At 43.2% G+C, this 24,925-nt stretch overlaps 1 protein-coding gene across 5 annotated transcripts in view; it reads right to left on the minus strand.

Annotated features, from left to right (window-relative positions):
* AHCTF1 (AT-hook containing transcription factor 1) overlaps nucleotides 1–17,288 on the minus strand; it is a 78,965-nt gene extending 61,677 nt beyond the window's left edge. For 2 of the 5 annotated variants that reach the window (XM_084828301.1, XM_084828298.1), the window contains exons 1-3: nucleotides 17,067–17,288; nucleotides 6,276–6,402; nucleotides 2,795–3,048 (exon numbers count right to left, since the gene is read on the minus strand). In XM_084828301.1, the coding sequence (XP_084684427.1) occupies nucleotides 2,795–3,048; nucleotides 6,276–6,396 (375 nt within the window). In that variant the 5' untranslated portion in view covers nucleotides 6,397–6,402; nucleotides 17,067–17,288. The other 3 variants (XM_084828302.1, XM_084828299.1, XM_084828300.1) reach the window with 2 other exon arrangements.
* Nucleotides 17,289–24,925: the final 7,637 nt, after the last annotated feature.

Raw genomic sequence — 24,925 nt, forward strand, 5'->3', positions numbered from 1 at the left:
AGAACTGAAGACCTACATTTTACAAAGAAAGATCTAGGCTAAGAGAGATAATCTGGAGTAGTTAGGGCAATCTGACTACCATTTCCAGAGTTTATTCTGTGAACATTCTTTTTTCATTTAATTCCCACCCATACACAAACTGCCACTCACTTTACATTTGCTGGTTTTATTTCCCCACTCAATGAAGCTGCAAATTTGCAGAGAGCAAATTTGATCTTTCTGTAATTATTCTGTTGCAGTTATTGATTGACAGAACAAAAGTGTTACCCCCCCCCCCATGAAGTCAAACACACACAAAAACAGATCACCCTGTGCACTTATCAGTTACTGCGACTGAAGTGTTTTAACTGGCCCTCTTTGATGCTGCTATGATTCCTGTTGTTTCTATGTTTGCTAATTTTTCATTTTAATGCATTTTATATTATGATTTTGTTGCAATTTTACCTTAACTGTAAGCGGCTTTCAACATACCCCTCTAGAAAAGCAGAGTAAAATTCTAATAAACAGATTAGTAGCTTCCCCCTTCAGAGGCCTACTCCATCTCACCTATGGGAGACTCTCAAGTACTGTTTCAGCAGATCCAAAGCATAGAATACCAAAAGCAACATGCATAGGGAAGTGTGACTAACGTAGGGAAAATTACCCAGAGCTACAGCAGGAAGTTCACATAATGATCCTCCCTTTCGAATTAAGGTGCTTACCATGTGTCAGCAGCAAGCTATATATATGGAGTCTCTCAGCATACTGAGCAAACCAGGTCAATATAAAATAATGTAGTCCACTGTGAGCCATGGGTTCAAGTCACAGCATAATAGTAGCACAAATGTTTAGGATCAATTACAAACTGGGAGGAGTAGTTAACAAAATAACATGGTTTAACACTCAGGCCTACAGACTGCAGCCAAGATGTTTACTTTCATTTTACAACAGAGAAATGTTTCAGTGGATTAATCAATTAATGTACAGCAGGTTCCACTATCATTTGTCAACTCCCCAACATGTATGTATGTATGTATGTATGTATATGGATGGCAGGGGCTGTCTAGAGATGAATTTCATCCCACACTTATTAAATGCCAGTATGTTCTTTTTTAAATTTTCTCTGGTTGCTCTATATTAATACCTTTGCAATTCTTAGTTTATTCTGGTTTCCTTTAACATACACTTGAATAATGAGCTAAAAACAAGAGCGTGCATCAGCAAAATTATTTCAAAGAAACTATGATAGTTCACTGAAAATTAAAAATCACAACCAAGTTTTATATAATATAAAAACAAAAACACAGAATACTTCAGCAGACAGGTTTGCAACTATGGGTCTCATAGTGGCTATAAAAATGGGAAAGCACAATGTGCTTGCGGAGATTTTTCTATTGCCAGAAACAGGAACCCCCATGGTCCAAGCCTTGGGCATCAGCATTGTGTGCACAATGACCGAAATATATTTGTCCTAGAAGTCCAAGAGCCAAGAATGACAAATATTTTAATGGCAAGGTTTAACACAAGTTTGCTCTGCAGATGAGTGCACGTGCACCAGATAATATACCTTAGTGTTCAAATTCTTGCAATTTTAAATCAAAAGAAATAGCTGAAGAGAATTCCAATCTACTTGAATCTCTGCTTCCAACTATTATGTAAGCTAAGCAGACAAAGAATAGTAAAGAAAAGGAGGAATGCTACAGGTAAAAATATTTTCATTAGAGTATGTTGGGATTAATTGTATAAACAAACTTGATGCAATTTCATTTAGAACACCAAGCTGTACAAATAAAGCAGTATCGCACTTCCGACATATTGCTTGCATCCAACCTAGTGTGAGTTGGCCTCCGGGATTGTTCATACACACACCTACTGCAGCCCCTGAAAAGCTCTTCCTGAGAGTTGGGAGACCCTTAATAGCATGAGAGCTGCTAGAGGGAATCTTCTAAGTGGGCAATTCCCTCTCCTTAAACAGCTCCCACAGCTAATCCCATGCTGTTGCCAAGGGTCCCTTGATCCTCAGGGCAGGCTTGTCAAGGGCCACAAGGTCTGTAGGAAGGAGGCAGCAGCACAGATTTTCCAAGCATGAAGCTTCATTGTGCTATGTTAAATCCTGACAATATTTTTGATATGCAAATGAAAAGGGGGGTAGAATAAAAATAGATAAAAAGACAATTTCTACACCCTGCAAACTGACTGGAATGTAAATTCAGGTCATGCCAACATGGGAAAAGGTTGCTTTACATATTACAGGAGACAAGCTTTTGCTTTTAAAAGATGAATACACACAGCAAGTAACTCCAGCTAAGTCAAAGATCCCCAGAATATCTATACCTCATTTGATGACAGTGTCTGCTTTTATCTCCCTGTTTCTGCTAAGCACCTGCCTTCTCTTACTTCGTGTGCCCCACAACTATCTTCCCATGTGTAGACCCCCGGGCCTGTAAGCAAGTTAACAGTAGTTCTAGAGACACTTAGAGATCCATAATGCTCTCTGCTTTGGTTCATTATTAGTTGCACTTCCTTGCAGTTAGGCCTCTTGGCGCATAAGATGAGTCAAAGGCTGGTGTAGTGCCCCCTCAGCACATTCCAGAGCTAACGAGCTCTGGTACCATTTATCTTATCAGAGCCTAGGATGTGCCTGAGAGTAAAGCTAAGCCACAGGTGTCTATGCTGAGAAAATTCTGATATTATTAAGTCATTACTAATAGAAGAGAATTTTAGTTGACACAAACAAGAATAAAAGCAAAAACAGTATCTGAAGTATACAAAAGAGCAAAAGCCTTGATTTTAAATTTAAAAGCCATGTATGTACCCTTCCAGGAAGAACTACTGCTTTAACCACTCGTGATATTCCAAGGTCATACAAGCACAGAACGCTCCCTTCTGTTTCTTCCAAGCCAATTAATAGTCCAGTTCTTTTCTGCCAGGAAAACTCTTTCACTGCAAGGATAGTGGGAGGCTGTTCATTCACACCACTAAAACGATATGCAGACAGCCGTTCTCCAGTGGCTGGGCTTACTACTTCAAGCTGAGGCCCACATGTAAGGCAAGCCAGCCCACCTCGCCCTAGAAGAAAAGGGAAATGTATGTAAGTACGGAAAATGCAGAAGGTTTAATGTAAAGCTGGGATCTGTAAAGACATAATATTGGAAGGCAGTTAGGTAGAAAAGACCAAGAGAAAAAAAAAAACCCCGTTACACAAGGTGCAGCATCCAATGGAGAGTGCTCATGAGCAGCCAGCCCCGCTGATTCCCTTCCACAAATGGTACCCACCACTTGTGGAATGGAGATTTTGCGCTTCTGGGGGCAACCCAAAAATGAGTGGAAACACCCATTTCTGGAATGGGGCAGGCAGGCGGAGCTTGCATATAGGCGCTCTGCCAGCCTGTCCCATTCTGGAAACAAGCAGGACTTGTCCAAAGAAGCGTTAAATCTCAGTTCTGCAAGAGGCTGGCACAGCTTCTGGAAGGGAATCGGCAGAGCTGGCTACTCATGGAATTGAAGCAGCGGTGGGCCCCACTGGTGGATGGGCAGAACTGGATACTGCCAAGGATTTGTCTGCTCTACACACTTGGCACCTACTATTCTGGTTGCAACCTGGAGCAATCTCAGTGACTTCAATAATTGTACTCAAAAATAATTTATACATTGCAGACTTTAGCAGTCTGTTTGTAGCAATATTAAAATTCAGATTCGGGGTTCCCCCGCCAGGGTTTTGATGGTTCATTAAAGAAAGTATCAGTTCCTGAATAATGACCAGAAACTGTTATATAGGCATACTTAGGGATATTAACACATATGAGAGGCCTTCCAAAGTCTTATGACATTCCACACAGAAATGATAATCTCTAAAAGCTTCTTACTGTGCATATTCACCACACCAGTACTGTGCTTCCCAGTGGCCCACTGAACTGACCCTTATGTTAGCTACAGGATGAAATTTAAGAAGACAATGAAACCAAGATAAGGAAGGAGCTGTATTACAGCGAAAGGCTTAGAAACAAATGCTTATTGCCTGGAGATGGGAAACTCCGCTCCAGGATTATTCGGCTCAGGCATATGAGTAACATGATGCATCTTAATTTAACATCTCCAATGCAACACTAAAGTAAGTGCCTAGATCTTCTCTTGACAGATGTCACATTTTCAGTCTCTGTACACCATTTGGAAAACTCTGGTTAACGGTCAGCCCTTCTAACTGCCATTTGTCTGTTCTGAGGTAAACATAGCATTTCCTTATGAATCCAATATAGTTAATGTAGTTACCAATCCACAAACCACCAGATGTTGGCAGGGTAGATGGATAATGGAAGTTCCATAAAAATAATATCTCAATACCCGAGAACTGAGCCAGAAGTAGAAAATGAATTAAATGCAAGAAAGTAATCTGTACTCTTAGGATTTCACTTGGTGTTTCTTTAAAATCAACAACTGTATTTTATGAAGAGTTGCCAAAGAGCTACTTCTCCCCATTTATAGAATACCCAATTTGCAATTCCAATCCCAATATGGGTGCCCAAAGGTATGCACAGAATGCAAGTTTCCTAAGATGAATACCATCAACACAGAAACCTAGCATCAAACAAGTACAGTTGTCATTTTAATATTCAGAACTGCAGAACTCAGTGGTTACCAGCAAATGTCCTGAAAATAGCGGTGTCTAATTGGGGGCAAAAGCCATGAAGGGAAGAACCAACCAAAGCTCTCTAAGGGAAGAGAATTCCAAAGGAATAGTGCCATAACTGACTAAATCCAGTTGTATGCTTTTACAGATCTCACAACATAAGATAGAACACACAGTTCCACACCTATTGTCCTTAAAGACATAGGGAAGGAGGCACTCCCAAAGATATAGGACCCAGGCAATTAACAGCTTATAAATTAAGAATTAACACCTTGAGTTGGGCTAGAAGCTAAGCCAATGAGAGAGCCCAACAACACTGGGGTGATTTCTCTGTTCTTCAGACCAGTTAGTAGGTGGGCTACTGCATTCCGCAGCAGCTGAAACTTCCAGTGTTCCAGAGCAGGCCAATGTGGAGTGTTTTATAGCAGTCCAATAGAAAGTTACAGTTGCATGAATTAGAGAAGGGAAGCACAGCCAGTTTACCCACCAAAGCTAGTAAAAAAACGCTCCTAAGACATTGATGTCACCTTGCAATGTAGCTGCAAAGGAAGGTCAATTTGCTTCCCCAAGCTGTGTACTTGTTCTTTCATGGAGACTGTGACCCTGTCCTGAACAGAAAAAAAAACTTCCTTCCCAGACTTGCCAAACAGCACCTCTATCTTGACAGAATTTAGGTTCAATTTCTATGTAGATGTAAGTGCTGCAGCATTAGAACATAGAAAGTTGCCTTATATGAACAAGTCAGACCATGGGTACATCTAGCCCAGTACTGTTGAAACTTACTGGCAGTGGCTCTCCAGGATTTCAGGCAGGAATTTTCCAGCCCTACCTGGAGATACCAAGGATTTAAAACAGGGACCTTCTACAAAGCAGGTGTTCTGCCACCAAGCCACAGCCTCTCCTTTTGTGTGCTGCTTTTCCATAATCATGGAAAATAAAACCCAATAATTTTCGATAATAACCATAATAACACCCCCACCTTCAGAACACTTCTATGCTGCCTGTCAGAAAACAGATTTTGTACTTTTTTGTGCAGCTCTAATGCAACATTATGTACATGTCAAATACAACTCCTGAGAACCAAGTGGTCGAACGGGCTTTCTGCTTGGGCATTTTTGGTCCCCCAATTCCCCTTGCATGTCGCCCTCTTTTTTATCTTATTTTCTCCCCAAATTCAAACACACATGGACTGAATTCTTGGTCCTCCCCTTATTCTCCCTTCAATTCCATTTGTCTTCCCCACCTCCTTCCCTCCACTCACTTTCCTGCTCCCTCCACTCCTTTCCTGCCTGGGGTATCTTCCATGCTTATAGTCAGACACCCCACCACCACCAATTCCCATACACTCACATCGTGGCCCTTCTCACTGTGGGCTGCTGTAGAGTGGCAGGATCATGAAAGGCCTGTGGCTTGGAGGGATATTTTCCACTGCAGCAAGGAACTGTACTCCTGTGTCAAATACACTCAGTTCCTGCACTTGGATCCACACAAATGGGCCAGCTGCCCACCAACTGCGGATTCAAGAAAATTACTCTCTATAGGGATCCAATTATGCAATTTGCTTTTTCCAGTTAAGAACATCCTTCTTTGCCCTAGTGATAATATTTGGTCATGCATTTAGGTATTAGAACACTTGTAAAAGGAAAGTAATGGAGTCTTAGACATTTACCTCCAGTGAATTTCCCATGAAGTACACAGTCTATCGTTATCTCATCTTCCCCAAGTGCTTGTACAGTCGCGTCTGGAAATTGCAGCAGGCTGCTGGTTACGTGAGCTGTTAGGTCTCGCATGATTCACTGTAGGCACACAATAGAAAGTTTATTCAGCAAGCAGTCAGTACCAGTAAGTTATTACAAATACTACAATACCCATAGGTTAAGGCGATTTTACTGTATTACAGAAACTCAAATTCTACAGTCAACATAAATTTGCTTATTTTGCAGGGATTCACATTTGTAGAGAATCTCAAATTTCTAGCCAAGTCTCGAGGAAGTGAAGAATATTAATTTTCGAGGAAGAAAACTGTAGGAACAAGGGATAGAAGCCACAGGACTCTGAAGTACAGCTCAGCTCCACTGCACTTTGTAGTCTGAGATACCAAGCAGATAGTTTTTCTCGATCTTCTCAAACTGGGGATCTTCTCAAACTGGGGAGAGGTAACGAGCGGGGTACCACAGGACTCAGTCCTGGGCCCAGTGCTCTTCAACATTTTTATTAATGCCTTGGAAGAGGAGGTGCAGGGAATGCTGATCAAATTTTCAGATGACACAAAATTGGGCGGGATAGCTAATACTTTGGAAGACAGAAACAAAATTCAAAGTGATCTTGATAGAGTGGAGCGCTGGGCAGAAAACAACAGAATGACATTTAATAGGGATAAATGCCAAGCTCTGCACCTAAGAAAAAGAAACCAAATGCACAGTTACAAGATGGGGGATGCATGGCTCAACAACACTACAAGTGAGAAGGACCTTGGAATTGTTGTCGATCACAAGCTGAATATGAGCCAACAAGGTGATGTGGCTGCAAAAAAGGCAAATGCCCTTTTGGGCTGCATTAATAGAAGCATAGCTTCCAAATCCCAGGAAGTACTAGTCTCTCTCTACTCAGCACTAGTTAGGCCTCATCTGGAGTACTGTGTCCAGTTCTGGGCACCACACTTTAAGAAGGATGCAGACAAGCTGGTGAGGGTTCAGAGGAGGGCAACAAAGATGATCAGGGGACTGGACACAAAGCCCTATGAAGAGAGACGGAAAGAACTGGGCATGTTTAGCCTTGAGAAGAGAAGACTGAGGGGAGATAGGATAGCGCTCTTCAAGTACTTGGAAGGTTGTCACAGAGAGGAAGGCCAGGATCTCTTCTTGATCATCCCAGAGTGCAGGACACGGAATAAGGGGCTCAAGTTACAGGAAGCCAGATTCCGGCTGAACATCAGGAAAAACTTCCTGACTGTTAGGGCAATACGACAATGGAACCAATTCCCTAGGGAGGTAGTGGGCTCTCCCACACTGCAGGCATTCAAGATGAGACTGGACAGCCATCTGTCGGGGATGCTCTGACTTGGATTCCTGCATTGAGCAGGAGGTTGGACTCGATGGTCTTGTGGGCCCCTTCCAACCCTACTATTCTATGATTCTGTGAGCTCACCCATGCAGCACACCAACCTAGATAACCAATACTGACTGGGTCAGAGAGAAGAAAGGTGGGGGAAACACAGATGAGATGCCAATAACAATGTATTTTCCTGTTTTCATGAACTACCTTTGTTGTAATACCACCTTGCTTTCTCAAAATTATTGAATAAACGATAGGCAACTCCACAAGTTGGGGGGGGGAAAGACAGAAGGAGAAAACACAATGGTCTGGTAGTTCTACATATACCACAGAATACTCTCCATGCCCACCTGCTCCCATGCCACAGCATTAGAGGAAGGCAGTTGGCCTGATCATGGCTACCTGCTACCATTCACAAGTACTGATAAGAACGTCAGATGGCATGTGCCATCTTAAAGAGGTAGTCATGTGGGAAAGAGGAAATCTCTCTTAAAAAGATGCCTGCTGCAGTTTGGTGCATCAAAAAGCAAAGTATGCATTACCTTTAAAATTATTTTTTCATATGCACGTATCCAGTGGTGTCCCAGCACTACTACACCCTCAAGAATATTTGTGTACACATATACAATCTCGAGACCAAGCAGATCATTTTTACTTCATGTAAACAGCTGACTATGGGAGAATCATATTCCTCTTCAAAGACATAATAGGAATATGTCTTAGCATTTTTTTCAATGTTAACAAAATTTAAATAGGTGATTTATCAAACTCCTGGTGGGTTTCATTTGGTATGGTAGGTCACAAGTTGTGCCATGAGCAAGTTGAGCAAAGCATGAGAACATGATTCAGGCATACAAAATGTGCAATATCTTTATCAGGGGGAAAACACTTGCAGGGCCAGGAATAGATTGGGTTATGAGGATACTTTCTCCGCATCCCAAACATGACAACCAGAATCTGAGTGAGAACACAAACATCAACCAACACAGGGGAGTATTTCCTTTGCTTGCATGGAAGAGACTTATCTGGATACATACAATGTTAGAGCATTTTTTAAAAAAATTGACTGCAATCTCAGTATTCCTTTTAACCCTAGTTTAAGACCGCAGCCTCAATAGCTCTACAGTCTTCAAGAGAATTATGTAAACATGCCAAGTTATACAAGTGTTTATGCACAGGTGCAAAGCAGGGTCCGATGTGCTCTGGTGCAAAGTGAACAGGCTGTGAATAGTTCCATTGAGCTCACCATGACTGCTGATACTGTAGAACATCTTGAACTGGCATATGCTTTTACCAGATTAAGCCATGGAGTCTATGTCCTAAATTCTCCACCACTGAAGATAAGGAAGCCCTTGTTTGCAACTTCAGCAACTGCTAAAAACCAGCCCAGCAAAGTCTGCTTAGCCCAACCATCACCCCTTCTGCCAAAAATCAAGATTAATTTCCTCTAAACCTCCTTTTCTGGTAGACATTAAGATTATCTGTAGAGACAATATGCCATATTACTTTAAAGGTTTGAACAGCTAAGTAAAAATGGAGACGTTAGCTATATCTTTCATTGGGTTGTATCCAATCCTGACTGTCCACCAGCAAAACAGTTCTCCCCTCCGCAATGAAGTTCCTCACATACCTTCCAAATCTGCTCCAGAGAGTTGGAAGGCCTTCCAGAGCAGATTTGGAAGGTGTGTAGTTGGCGGGGAACAAGAGGAAATCCACCTGCATGATGTTGGATTTAAGCTACTGTGTCATAAATCATTGTGTCCATGAATCAAATGGTTAGCAGTTTAATCACAAAGGTAAATCAGACAAAATTACTGCAGTATGATTTTTGAAAAATGCAGGCTACTATATATTTACAATATATGAAAAAGGATACCAATCAGGAGAACACATTATGGCTACAGACCTGCCATACACCACACTGCTTTCAAAACCGTGAAAAACTTTGTGCAACTAAAGGGCTATATGCTAAATGAAAACAAAAACACATACCAACGTATCTAGATAGGAACAAGACAACATTCTGGAAGAATGTTGATGGCGGCAAGGGCAATACCAAAGATAACATTACCACAGTCAGACTATGTCACTGTTTTGTACAGTAACATGATTTTTTGTTTTGTTTACTAACTACATTTCTATGCCACCTAATAGCTGGAGCTCACTGAAACACACTACCCCAGTACAAGCGAAGGGGACAAAAAATGGAAGTCATTTTTAGGCTACTGGGTTTTTGGAGGGGTATGTGTTACATAATGAATTTAAGATGGCAAAACTGTAACACTGATTCCTTTCTGAGGTCTTACAACCACAATGCTTACAGTAAACCATGAGTACTCTTAATTACAGTACCTACTTTCTTTAAAAGCCATAACACATTTGTTCACACTGTAGATATTTGTGCTATCTGATTAAATAAGATGAAGGATTATCTAGATGGGCAGTTCTCATCAGCATATTAGCCATATATTTGAGGGGTGGGGGGAGATGAAGTGTGACTAAGATGACAATCTTATGCATACTTACTTGAGAATAAGGCCCATTAAACTGCACTACTTACTTCTGAGTATAAAAGCACAGGATTAAACCAGGGGTGGGCAGTCTCATGCCCTCCTGGGATCCCAATGTCTCTCTTAAGACTTAATTACTGGCAGTAAGAGCTTTAAGCTACAATATGCTGGTATTTTCTGTAGTTTCGGCCCTTCCCCTTTTGCCTTCAGCCTACTACTGGAATGAGGCCCCAGGCACTTCTTTGAAATTGAATTTGGTCCGAAGGCTGTAGGAGGTTCGCTACCCCTGGATTAAGACTAACAATCAGCAACCCAATTACTCAGGACCATTAAACAACCAGCAGCTGGAGGAATCCTAATCAGAGTGAAAGTACACCAGTGACTGCTCTAGTCTTCCTCAGGGTGGCTACAAATCAATGATTTTTAAAAAATGGATTTTTAGAAATTAAAATTGGATTTTTCATTTTTTAAGAAGTCATCAAAATACTAACCTTGTTTTAAAAAACAAGTTACAATTAAATCTCATCACACACATGCTAAATCTACACTTACCGTCTCATAAAAATTAATTTGTGGCTCTGTCACACTCGTGCACTGAATTACCTACCAATCAAATATGGGCATTCATTTCATGCATCTCATGACAATGTCTTTGCCCAGCCGAACTACCAACAATTTATTAAGAACTGGCCTATCCTCATAAAAATTTGTGAAGAAAACCATGATAAAATAGATGGAAGCATCTCATTCAAAGTATCTAATATTGGATCAAAAAGTGACATAGAGTATATGCTCAGTATACTGAAGCTTATATCAATGAAAGGTGAAAGGTGTCCCCAACCAGTCGTGTCCGACTCTAGGGTGCGGTGCTCATCCCCGTTTCTAAACCAAAGAGCCAGCGCTGTCCGAAGACGCTTCCATGGTCATGTGGCCGGCATGACTGAACACCGAGGTGCACGGAACGCTGTTACCTTTCCCACCGAGGCGGTACCTATTTATCCACTTGCAATTTCTTGCTTTCGAACTGCTAGGTTGGCACGAGCTGGGATTGAAGACGGGAGCTCACTCCGTCACGCGGCACTCGGGTCTCGAACTGCTGTCCTGCCGACCTTCCGGTCTGCAGTTCAGCATCTTAACCACTAAGCCACCGCGGCCCCTTATATCAATAGCCTTACACAAATTTCAGAGAGACCATTGTTGCATGGCCGATGCTATTGAAATGTGAAGGTACTTCAAGAAATGCTGAAGAAAGAAATACCTAACGAGGAAGTTAAGCTGCAGGCAAACTGGATCAAGCAATAACTTCAACTCATTTTCTTGTAAACATTCTCAACCTCAGATATAAAGACAGATGCCTAACATCTGAAAAAGATGCTGCTGTTATGGCATGGGTATCTCAAAACCACTCCTCTGTTATGCTGGTCATAATACATTTCAGGGCTGGAGGGGAACAATTTAAACTTCACATGTTTACTAATGATTTGAACAAGGTCAGTCCAATGAACTGGTGGAAATTATTGGCCAGACACCTTGGACACAGAAAATATTTTCATCATTTGGCATTGTTCACTAAAAGCTAAGAAATCGACTGGGAATTGAAAGAGCAGGAAAACTCGTATTTGTTTCAGTCCATGAATAAAAATGACAGTGTGAGTGGGGAAGATGATATCTAATTGTGAATGTTTAAAGGATAGTACTGTACATTTAGTGTGATGACTTGTCTGTCAGAGTTAATAAAATTTGAAAATTAAAAAACCAATTTAAGGCAGGTGTCAGCTAGCAACTCAGGAGACTGCTGCAATTGCAATGCGAAAACTTTATGTAATATTTAAAATTGTTTAACAAAATAAGTATTATTGTGATTGTGAGTGTGTGTGATTTAAGTTCTTACCATTCCTAGTGTACAGCTGCTGTATCTGCAGCTTGACCTAGCAAGGGTATTATGTACTATTCCCTGAATTACTGAAAATCAAATTATTTAAAAATTTACACAAAGTAACTCTCCTTCCTTGTAACATGCTGTGTTGAGCTGTAAATTAATGTGTTTTAGTAATCAGATTTTCACAATTGTTTAAGAAATATTTGAAGAACTAAGTGGCAAACTTGATTTAAATCACAGTTTTTTCCAGGTGATTTAAATCTGGCCCTCTTATCCTGTGTTTCTGCTCAAACCTTACAGAAACAAACTATGCAGAATAACAGTGAAGAGTCTTCCACCCTTCAAAATCAATTTCCACCCCTTACAAGTCAATCTAGAACAGCCTTCCCCAAGCCGGCACCCTCCAGATGCTTTGGACTACAACTCCCAGCATTTCTGACCATTGGCCATACCGATCGGAACTGATGGGAGTTGAAATCCAAAAAATCTGGAGGGCACCAGGTGGGGGAAGGCTGATCTAGAAGTACACAACTGCATGCTCTTGCTCGCGCTCTCGTGTGTGTGTGTGTGTGTGTGTGTGTAGTCCTATCAACAAGTCCACCATCTAAAACATGCAGGCAAATCACAAATTTGTAGCTTTTATCACCTTCTGTCTTCAGGATAGCACTTCTGGAAAGATAAGAAGCTGTCTCCCTTTAACAAGTAGTTACATATTTCAAAGCCATTTAGGGCTGTGATGGGTAGTAAAATTTGATCAACATCCAGAAAACCATGACACCAGTAATGACAGGGCTGGCTACTTTTCCATGTGAAGGAAAGCATTTCTATGCAATACAGTTCAGCAGACCATAAGACATAATCCTCTGCTTTCCCTCAACATGTTTCATATCAATTGTGATTCCTATCACAGTGTGGTAGAACCAAATGGAGACCATCTTATAGGCTTTGAAATCAAAGTCCCATTTGGCAAAATCTTTCCACCTCGAACACTTCCCTGCCCCCATGCAATAAACACTACCACTAACTGAACATGAAGATTTCCAACACTAAAAACAGTGACAGAACACTTTCTGGGAGACTAAGGGTGCCATCCTATGCATATTTAGACAGAAAAAAATCATACAACCGGGGAATGCTGGCTAGCAAATGCTGGGCGTTGCAAGACCTTTTTTTCTGTCTAAATATGTATAGGATGGCGCCCTAAAACTCCACTGTGCCTGTGCTTCCAAAAATGCTCACTAGAAGATCTGGGAGATTTTTTTTTAAAAGTTCAACTCATGAATGCCTCCTGATTTAAAGCATTCAATTTCAAACATTTTTGATCTTAAAGATCACAAAAACAAGTCATGAAAGACACTGGCAGGAACATCTGAGATTCTTTTCCACTAGATTATTATACTTCACTAAATGAGTCATAAGCAGATATTCAAATGCTTGTACAGGACAAAAAAAATGCAGAATGAGGAATAAATGCAAACAGGGAGGAAGTTCATGTTGGGAGTCCATATTAAATTGATTCACTATTCCACCCAGCTCATTACTTTCATTGGAAAGTCTACGATTTATTTGATATTAAGTTACAGGCTGCTTCTCAATATAAACGTTTCCAGGACAACTAGTTAAAATCTTCAACTACATGCAAACTATTGGCAGCATCCAACGGTGTCATTCAGCAAACTCAAATTACGCTAACAGAGCTCCACCAAATCCTTCCATTGCACAAGCGCAATGCACAGCCACTTCTGCAGGGATAACTTTAGTTGGATTCTCCTCTTGTGCTAAGGAAACTAGGTTCCCAACTGTGAGCAACATAATTCATGCTAATAGCATGAAACACTTGGATACAACAAGAACAGCAGGTAGAAGCTGTATAAACAGTACAAAAAAATTAAGAAGCCTAGTATAAAAAAGGGTATTTGCTTAGCACCTAAGACACATCAGTGTGGACAGATCACAACCTTGTCAACTCCCTACAGAGGTTGTGCCTTAGTATATTTACTTTGTGTTAGAAGGCAGTATTGTTTCTACTGCACCAACAGATCTAGAAATAAATACCCTGGTCTCTTTATGAGACTCCTATTTTTTACCCATAAAAACTATCCCAAAAGCCAGCCTTCCCTGGGGCTGGGGGTGATAGGAGTTGTAGTCTAATGCATCTAGAGGGCACCAGGTTGGGGAAGGCTGTTATATGCTATTGCCTGATTCATGACCCAACTGTTTTGATTCTCTGTATACATTGATACAGTGACAAGCAATTTTACATTACATCCAAGGACAGTAAATAAAGAAATTAAGAGTCAGCATGCTTATTATTTGAGGCATTATTTTACATGCCAGCTACTCTACAGCTCTGCCAGAATAGACATGCCTTTAAAACAAGCAGAGAGACAGGCAGTAGAAACTCACATGATTTCATGGCAACATTGAATAACTATCGTATAGTCACAAGAGAACCTATAGTTTCTGAAGACAGGTGAAAAATAGCTTTGGATACTCATCCATTCAGCCTATCAAATCTAGGGCACCAGCCACCTATATTCACCCTTTGATATAGCCTGGTTGTAAATCACTGATTGCTAATATGGGATCTATTAATTTGATCACCACTCAAATCTTGAATGCATTTTTAACAAACTCTGTGATCTATTTTTGCATGCCAGTTGGGAATCAAGATGTTCCGAATATATACAATAGTCTTGTCTGAACATTACTTAACCTAGCACCATGGAAGTCAGCATACGTTGAATCACGGAGGGCCTTATCCCATGTTTTCTTGCAACTACATTTCTTTTTAAAAAAAAAAAACCAAAGCCCTCCAAAGCACAGGAATTTCTCATATTCATTCTTAACAACTTCCTAAAAGATAGAAAACGTTAGCTGCAACTGTATTCAAGGTTACCTGAGAGTAAATCCCACTGAACTCAAAGTTTACTTCCAAATAAACCTGCCTAAGATTGCACTGTTATTCTCACTTATATATTCATAATGCTGCTTAGCATTTAACCCTTCCTCCCAAGTGCTTGAAGCACCCCACATCTGTTATCTCAATAATCCTTACAAAAAGCAAGTGGCTGGTATCCAACGCTGCTGCCGCACTAGCAGGAACAACTACTAGTACAATGGAAAGCTAGTGCTGGCTAGCACAACCAGAAACTAGCTGCAACTACCACTTCTGGAATGGGACCAATCAGCAGACCTTGCGGTGGGGAGCTCCACTGACCTGTCCTATTCCAGAAGCAATAGTTTCAGCTACTTTCCTGGGTTGTACTAGCAAACACTAGTTTCCTGTTGTGCTAGTGGTCATACCTGCTAGCATAATGTGTTTAGAGCTAGTGGACTGCCAGCATTGGATACTGCCCTGTATGCTAAAAGCCAATATTACTACAGGCTGAGGTTCAGACAGAGGTCAGGTTTGGACATACATATCTCAGCTTATTAAGCAGAGATATGCCTAAACATCCAACACCTACATGCTCAATCCTCAGGCTGCCCCTTCCTACCTTCTCAAAGCACAGTGACACAATACTTGCTTGGTTAAGTAACCACTTTTCCAGGTGGGGCTTAATGGGAAACAATGATTACCTGGATTGGTACAAGCCAACATCTTAAACCAAGGTTTGAAGTATGTCAGGAAGTTTTGATTCACAGCATGCTGAGAAAGAAGGGCTGGAGGATGGAGTACAAGGGGACAAGACACATACATATCCTGGCTTAATAAATTGAAGGCACATACATATGTCAGCTTAATAAACTGAAATATGTACAGCTGAGTTAGGCAGGCCAGAGAATAACTTACTTAAGTTTGTCCTCAGTTCACACCTAAAATTTGAACCAAGGACTTTCTGCCTCACAGATACCCCACTGAAACATTGGCCAATTATATCCAAGCAGCAGCCTTCAAACTACAAAGAGAGGGACCATATTTTTAAATGGTCACCCACAAAAAGACCCCTATACAAGTAAAAACAAACACAGAAGTACATCAAGGGGAAATGTTCCAGCCCAGCCCTTTCCCTACTGTTCTAGTTTCCACATGCACGGGGGGGGGGGGGGGGCATTCTAAGATACCACCTCAGACTCTAGTTGGGAGATGACAAGATCCCTCTACCAACTGAGAGTTCCATCATACTCCGTGGCATATATAGACCACCCCATTAGCAGTATTATTGTATGAACTTTAGTGAGAATCCAACCCAAGTGATCACAGCAGTACTTGTTCCCAAGAACCCAGGATTAGGACTGAAATCGTATGCATGCTTCCTTGGAAGCAAGTCCCACTGAACAATGCAAGCCTTCTCAGCAAAAAAGCATAGAACAAGCAAGCCCACAGAGTCTTGAATCCGAGTCTAAGCCTGACACATTACCTATGTAGGCTCTCGAAAATGGCTGTTTCGCCCTCGTTCTGGTTTGTTCGCTACGAACGATCACATGTTCGTCGTGTTGCTGGAGAGGGGCGAGGGGGAAAGCGCGATCACGAGCGACTCCCTGGCAAACGTAAACCCAAGAGCCCGCTCGCCTCGGCAGGCAAGAGAGAGCAGGAGCTGGGCTTCGTGCTGCGGAGCCCTCGCCCCCCACAACGACCTTTGGTTGTTTTACTTGCTGCAACCCGCCCGTCGCCAGCAGCGCGTTTTCCCTCCGCCCGTGACTGCCGCCTTGCGCGACCAGCCCTCAGAAGGCCGCCTTCCCCGCGCTGCTGGGGCTTGGAGGCGGCGGGCAGGGGAAACGGCACGAGGGGGCTTCCCCGGCACGAAGCCCATCCCCGCGCGTAGCCCCCTTGGGTGCGTGCGGAGCCAGCAGGCCCGGCAGCGCACACGGGAGGCCGACCTGGGGGAGCGCGGCTCGGGCACCCGGCACGGCCATGTGTGGCACCAGCGGACGCTTATATAATGAGCCCGGCGCTGGCCTTCCCGGGCCGCCTTCCCCGGCCCGAAGCCGGGCCTACGCGGGAGGCTGCCCACGCCCACCCCGCCGCCCAAACCCTCTCTCGGCCGGCCCGCCTCTCTTCCTTGCCTGGTACCTGCCGCTGAGGCGGGTGTCGCCGCCTCGGCCGCGTCGCTCGCAGTATTCGGTCAGAACGGCGACATCTCTCCGGCACTTCCGCCGCAGCGCTTGAGGGACGGAGGTAGGCGGGCTCGCCGGGCTAGGCCGGGCCTGCTCGCTCCGCCGCCGCGCTCGCTCGGTATCTGTCTGCGCAGCAGCGTCGCCCTCCTCTTCCTCCCCCCACCCACGATCACTCACCGGCAGGCAGCGGAGGGAGGGGACGAAAGAGCGGGTGGGAAGTGGGAGATCTCGCGAGAACAAGTCGCAGGCGCCGCGGGAATTTTCAAATTCTTACGCCTTTCCTTCTTCTGGAGCTGCTGTTTGTCAAGCCTGGCGAGGAGGAGGAGGAGGAGGAGGAGGAGGAGGAGGAGGAGGAGAGTGCCCGGACGCAGTTTTCGCTAAACTACGCATCCCAGCATGCATCGCTTCGAGTTTGGCTACTCAGCCGATCGTCCGGCACGCTTCGAAGGCTGCGATTTAGGACTTGTGTCTTTTGTTTAGAAGACGGCTTTTTTTTTTTTTAATATGCAGTCATGTCTGGCCCGATCCTATGCACGTTTTCGTGGAAATGAGTCCAACTGTGTTCAAGAGGACTTGCTCCCAAGTAAATGTGCGTTGGGCTGCAGTCTTATGGTGCCTGTGTGCTTCTACCTGGTAAACTGCTCCCAACCCCTGGAGAAGCTGGTAAGCCCTCTCCATGGAAGTGAGTGGCCACACCGGGAAATAGATGTTTGCCATGTTCGCACTCGGGATAGGCCAGTGCACCTAGGGCTCGACTTTGTGCCCGAAATCCGCGGTCTTGCAGCCCAGAGTCTCCCATATGACCACCCGAAGAGAGGCAGATAATGAGGGCAGTTGGAAACAGATTCGCATCAGCGCCTGGACTGGCATGGCCATGGTCGCCATGACCTCCTGTTTTCGTTTTGTTTTAATACTTTATAGTCAGGGGGCCAGGGAAGTGTGTGATTATAGATGCTCACTGTATTATTTTTACATTAAAATATGGGTTGTGCCTGATCTCGGAAGCTAAGCAGGGTTAGCCCTGGTTAGTACTTGGATGGGAAACCGCCTGGGAATCAGGCTTCCTGCATTGAGCACGGGGTTGGACTCGATGGTCGTGTAGGCCCCTTCCAACCCTATGATTCTATGATGCTTATTCCTACAAAAGAGGACACAGATTTGCATAACATTTGCATGTACTGATTTATATGTATGGACACCACTTTAGAAATTATTACTATAACCTAAATAGAAATCCAATAAATCTCACCACAGTGGGGAAGACTGACCAGGTGTCCTGTGTGCCTGTTCAACCTGCTGCCTAGGTGCTGTTGATGGGCAAATGGAAGGCCCGTGCTCTCCCTTCTTATAGTTCTTAATCTGAAAACTGGATTTGGACTGGACAGCCCTTCAGATAGAGAACACCTTCAAAGAGAGGACTATCCTCTGACAGCCCTTAAAATAGAAGACTGTTCTCTGCAAAGCAGGTCACTGGTGAGATCCAAGCTACATATTACTTTTAAACATGTAGTTTGCTCTTGTGTGTCTGTTTTTGCCTTTTAAAATAACTATAGGGTGAACCCTTTCCTTTGGTGCTGCAACTCCAGTGAAAATGCCTCCTCCCCCCCCCCCCCCGGTACACTGGTAGTTGGTATGAGTGGGAAGCTGCCATTGATAATGTTAGTGTTTGGGGTTTGAATTCATTGAATAAATCTTGACAACTGGATAAAAAACAAAGTTGACCCATGAAAAACATTTTATTTGAGTTTCTAATACTATAAATGTATGCATGTTTACTCAGAGATAAACCTCACTGAATTCAGTAAGGTTTATATCTGGTTCACATGTCTCAGTGGCAATTCCTGGGTTGTTTAACCCAGGAATTACAGGGACAAGCAAATGCATTTCCGCTTTTAATTTACAACCCGCTTTTTAATTGCCCATTGTTTTTTTGTTGGGTTGATTCTGCAGGTTTTTAACCCATAAACAACGCAGAGTTGACAGGTTCACATGTCATGAAACTTAATTAATTTAATTAGTTAATTAAAAGTGGAAACGACAAGTGTGCAACTTGTACACTCCACTTGTCCCCACAATTCCTGAGTGAAACAACTCAGGAACTGCAGCTGTGATGTGTGAATCGGGTCTTACTCTCAGGTCAGTGTGCATAAACACATTTGCTGGGAAGTATTCTGCTTAGTGGTTAAGACGCTGAACTGCAGACTGGAAGGTTGGCAGGTCAGCAGTTCGAGACCCGAGTGCTGCGTGACGGAGTGAGCTCCCGTCTTCAGTCTCAGCTCCTGCCAACCTAGCAGTTCGAAAGCAAGAAATTGCAAGTAGATAAATAGGTACCGCCTCGGTGGGAAAGGTAACAGCGTTCCGTGCACCTCGGTGTTCAGTCATGCCGGCCACATGACCACGGAAGCGTCTTCGGACAGCACTGGCTCTTTGGCTTAGAAACGGGGATGAGCACCGTACCCTAGTCGGACACGACTGGTTGGGGACACCTTTACCTTTACCTTATTCTGCATAGCAATCCGTACACATTCATATGCTGAGATAAAATAAAAAAGTGCTTTTTAGAAATGAAGAACTTCAAGATAGATACCATTTAAAGTGGTATCTATCTATCAGCCACACATGCATAATGATACAGTCAGGCATGTTGCTGAGTCAATATTGTTATGTGTGAAAAACATTTATCATTGTTTGGTCAAGAAAGAATTCCACTGTCCTCCATACTAACACATAGCGTCACAGTGGAAGTATAAATTGTGTGTTTGGCCTTGCCTGCCCGCAAAATGTTACAATACACTTTCTTGATAACAATATGGGCTTCCTGACAACAGTCATAACCTTTAGGCTTTTCAGTGAAACAAAGAACACTTATTAGACAGTGCACAGTGGACCAGAAAAGCTGCCTTTGCATTCTCTGTATAAAGTAGGTTTGACAGCCATGAATACATTATCCCAGGAGACTTGTTCTTTTGTTGTGTTTTCAACTACACTCTTCCAGAGGAGCTAATAAACTGTATGTCATGTAACCTATTAGAAAGTAAATATATACCATTATTACTATCTCAGACAAATATGTCAGTTAAATTTAATGCAGGTCTTAACATAAGTGGCCATCACACTTTAAGAAGGATGCAGACAAACTGGAAAAGGTTCAGAGGAAGGCAACGAAGATGAACAGGGGACTGGAAACAAAGCCCTATGAGGAGAGACTGAAAGAACTGGGCATGTTTATCCTTGAGAAGAGAAGACTGAGGGGAAATATGATAGCGCTCTTCAAGTACTCGAAAGATTGTTACAGAGAGGAAGGCCAGGATCTCTTCTCGATCATGCCAGCATGCAGGACATGTAATAATGGATTCAACTTACAAAAAGCCAGATTCCAGCTGAACATCAGGAAAAACTCCCTGACTGTTAGAGCAATACGACAGTGGAACCAATTACCTAGGGAGGTAGTGGGCTCTCCCACGCTGGAGGCATTCAAGATGAAGCTGGACAGTCATCTGTCAGGGATGCTTTGACCTGTTTTCCTGCACTGAGCAGGGGTTTGGACCCGATGGTCTTATAGGCCCCTTCCAACCCTACTATTCTATGATTCTATAAAAGGATGTCCTGTACCCTCTTCAGTTTAATAGATTTTTCTCCCTTATCTATGATGTACAAAGGTTTTCTAGGAACTTTTTTCTAGTGCTATGTAACCAACAATAGAAGCAGAAGGCAAAGCAAAAGATGCACAAATATTCTCTTCTTGACGTTTAGTCATAAACAATGAGCATATGATATTATATAACAAGATTCCTCCACAGACCTCATTATATTGTATAAGCTCCTTGCACAGACCCGATCACAGCTGAGTACATGTTGGATTTTTTCCAATGTTAGTCCTATGTAGAGTAGGCCCAATGAGATGAAAGGGACTTAAGTTAGTCATGACTAACTTCGATCCCATTTATTTCAATGGGTCAACTTTGTAAGATTAACATTGGATTAGGTTCCTCTGTGGGACTTTAGTGTGCTCAATGATTTTAACATTAGTCTTTGATTTTTGGTTTTGATTGTGAATTGTAAACCACCTTGAATGCCCACAGAGTAAAATGGCAGTTTAGAAATTTCAAGCAAACAAGTGAACAGTAAGCATTCCTAGACCTGTGCTCTATTTCCTAGATCATATGACCTGGCCTTCACTATATGTTTGAGAATTACACATTGCTTTGAGAATATAAACCATTTGTCTTTATTTATTATTTTATAATTTATTCATTACATTTCTATATTGCCCAATAGCCAAAGGTCTCTGGGTGGTTTTCAAAAGATTAAAACCTTAACAATACAATACAAGACATGATTAACATTTATATACTGCCCTATTTTCCAGAAAACCATCAAGGCAGTGCACAGCAATTTAAAACATTAAAAAAATAGAAATAACATATTTTAAAAAGGAACACATAACGTTAAAATAACTACATAATTTAAAAGGCTAAGGGTGCAATCCTAACTAGATAGGCGGCTGCCTCTGACCTTGGAGGCGACCACTTATCCAAAGCAAGGCAGGAGAGGCACGTGGGGGATTGTTCCCCCCCCCGTGCCTCTCCTGACTTGCTATTTTTCACTAGACAGCTGTTTTCTGCTGTCTAGCAGCGGGGGGTGGGGGCAACTGAGAGAGGAAGCTGCCGTACGACACATTGGATGTGTCATATGCACAGCTCTGCTCTCCCTGCCCTGGAACGCCCCTTTTCAATCACTCTGTGCTCCTCTTCAGAGGCAGCATGGATGAGGGGGGCAGTCGATTTTCCAGGAACCAACCTCAGAGCGTGGGCTCCGAGGTCGGTTTCCGGAAATGAGCGTATCCTTTGGTCCTCTAGACCAGAGTTTTCCAAACTGTGTGCCGTGACACATTAGTGTGTCGGCGGCAGTGTGTAGGTGTGTCGGGCGAAATGCAGAAAATTGTGCGGAAGGGCACCGCGGAGCTCCCTTACTCACGTTTGCTTCCCTTGGCCCCTCCCCCGGAACTTCCTAAAGCCGCTAATGTTAAAGCTGCTTAGCTGCTAAGGCTTAGGTGCTTTAACATTAGCTGCTTTAGGATCATGTGGCGTCTTGACGTAGGATGCACGTGATTGGCGGTGTTGGAGCGGTACGGTGAGGAGTGTGGTAACGCTGGCTGCACAAGGAGTGTGGAGAATTCGAAGTTAGCAGAGCAATTAGTTGAGCAATTTGCAATCAGCTCGGGCGAGAGGCGTCCCCGCGTCCTCGGTGCGGCTGCAGGGCAGCGGGGGAGAACAACAGCCCGCTGCACGCCCCCAGAGCAGGGAGGGCTGCGCCGAGCAGGCGAGGAGCTTCGAGCCTGCGCTCCCCGGAAAGGCAGAGGCGCGGGCCGAAGAGAGGAGAAGGGAGGCGCTGCCTTGGGAGCAGAGCTCGGCCGATGCCAGCGTGGAGAAGTGGCAGCGGCCACCAGCCCTGCATGGTTTCAGATGTGCCCTTCGCAGACTTCTGCACCATGCTGCCGCGCGGCCAGGTCAGAGTAACACCCAGGTGGAAACGCTGCCTGGGACTGGGACTGCTCCGAGCGGGCCGTCCGCCATCTTGGCCAGTCGGAACGGAGCTCAGTGGAGGCCAGAAGCCTCAGAATCAGCGTGCTCCCGATCACCCAGGCGAGCGCAGCTGCAGGCTGTCACCCAGTCAGCCCACCTGCTGCTGGCTGAAGGGAGGCCACCCTCCCAAACCCAATGTGGCAAACAGCAAGCCACCCACCACGTGGCACTTATGATTTGATTTCTGCCATTTATTTTCAACAGTGGCAAAGTTAAAGATACTGAAACGTGGAAGCTTAAAAATGCTTGATGACGAAATGCGAGTGTCTTTATCTAATATTCCACCAAATATTGAAAAGCTGTGTTCATCCCATCAACCTCATACATCCTATTAAAATGGTAAGTAGTTATTGGTGTTATTCAACTTTTTTAAATTCTTGCACATATTTACATACTGTTACTCATAAATGACACCAATGTATGTTATTATCTTACAAATCATATATTTTTAAAAATATAAATGAAAGGTTTTCATGAGATATGTTGTGTCCCCATACATTTCATTATTACAATTTATGTATGTGTCCGTATCTCTTATAACGGATTAGTTTAACTAGTTTGCTAGTAAAACTGAATTACTGTGTCATGAAATGATGCATGTCTAAAAAGTGTGTCACCAACATGAAAAGTTTGGAAAGCTCTGCTCTAGACAGTGTCTAGTGGCCATACGATTGCTCCCTAAATTAATTAATATGCTCACACCACTTTGAGCAGTGAGAAGTTTCAGAGGTGCAGTGTTTATCTGGGTTTGATTTCCTTTGGAAGACTATTAGAAGCTTATTGGTGTTTTTAATAGTTGTGTTTATTTACAAATATACCCACTGAAGATAGGTGGAGAGAGAGAGAGACAGAAAGCTGACTTTGGGCTCTGCTAGAATGTCACAGCACTATGCATGTCTCAACTCAGAAGTACTCAATGAAGTCCCATTGGACTCAATGAGATTTACTTCCAAATAAGTGTGAATAGGATTGAATCCTTAATCTCTCTCTCTCTCTCTCTCTCTCTCTCTCTCTCTCTCTCTCAACTGTAGCCTGACCTTTGCTTCCTTCACAAATGCCTAGTTTACATCACCCTTTGCTACGGGGTGTGTGTAAGGCATCCCTCTTTGCCAAAATGTGCCTCACTATCCAGATTATTCTCTATTTTGTTGTCACTGTGAGTCATTTACCTGTAATTTCCCCCAGAAAGGAGATATTTGCCCACCTTACCTGGGCCACTGGGGTGTTCCCCAACACTTCTTCTGGCTCCTTTAACCCTCTCCTGTCCACCACCACTCCATATTACAACAATATAATGGGTATTTTGTCTACTCCAGCTGTCTGGGCCACATCTTGTACTGTTCCAGAGGGGGCTCCAGTCCTCAAGCACAGCTTTCCAGAAAGCATGGAAGGCTGCATGGGTAGGTGGGAACAGAGAACAATGTCCTGCCACGCGCAAGTGAAAGAGCCTTTGGCTGGTACAAAGCCACCTTTGGATACATCCCACTGTTGCTACGTCATCCCTCCTTATTCTTATATACTGAACAGTTTACTTCAGAATTTTATGTCTTAAGCTCAGGTTAATCTTGTATAAGGGCATGTTTACCTGGGGAAGGAGGTTGACTTGAAGATGCAAAGCATGCTGATAACATGCATGCTTTGGCTCTGTCCACCATTGGATGTGGGCCCTGGCTGATTTTTCCCATAGGCCAATGGCCCTTCATAAAGAAAAGGTTCCCCACCCCTGGTATAGAGCAAAAAATGTAAAAGCGGTGGGGTGATTTTGTAAAACTTAAATATTACACCGTGTTCAGTTTATATAAGGTTATACCAGCTTTAATATGGAGATAAAACTCAGCATTCCTGAGCTTATGCATTTGCAGGATTGTTAAATGCACCATCATGTGATATTTCTCTGTGTTAGTTCTCCTTATTGGCAGCTATTCAGCCTTGATTATCAGTAATATATGTCCTCTACAATGTGTAATCAATGCATGTATGTTTTGTTTAAAAGCTCTGCTCATCTGTTTATTAAATGTTTAATTGCTGATAAATGGTTAGTGACATCAAAACCAAAAGTAATTACAGGCTTAATGAGCCAGAAACAGCATAATGGGAATTCTACTGTTCTCCAGTAGAGTAACAATAATTTAATAGAAATTGAAAAGGGCATGGCAAAACCTAGGAAAAACAGACACCTAATTGATGGCAGAACTGGCTGCTTAGGGAAAGCAAGTTGGAGCCATTGAAA

This window comes from Heloderma suspectum, chromosome 1, assembly GCF_057233095.1.
Source record: "Heloderma suspectum isolate Gila_16-S chromosome 1, 16-S_ref, whole genome shotgun sequence".
NCBI lineage: Eukaryota > Metazoa > Chordata > Lepidosauria > Squamata > Helodermatidae > Heloderma > Heloderma suspectum.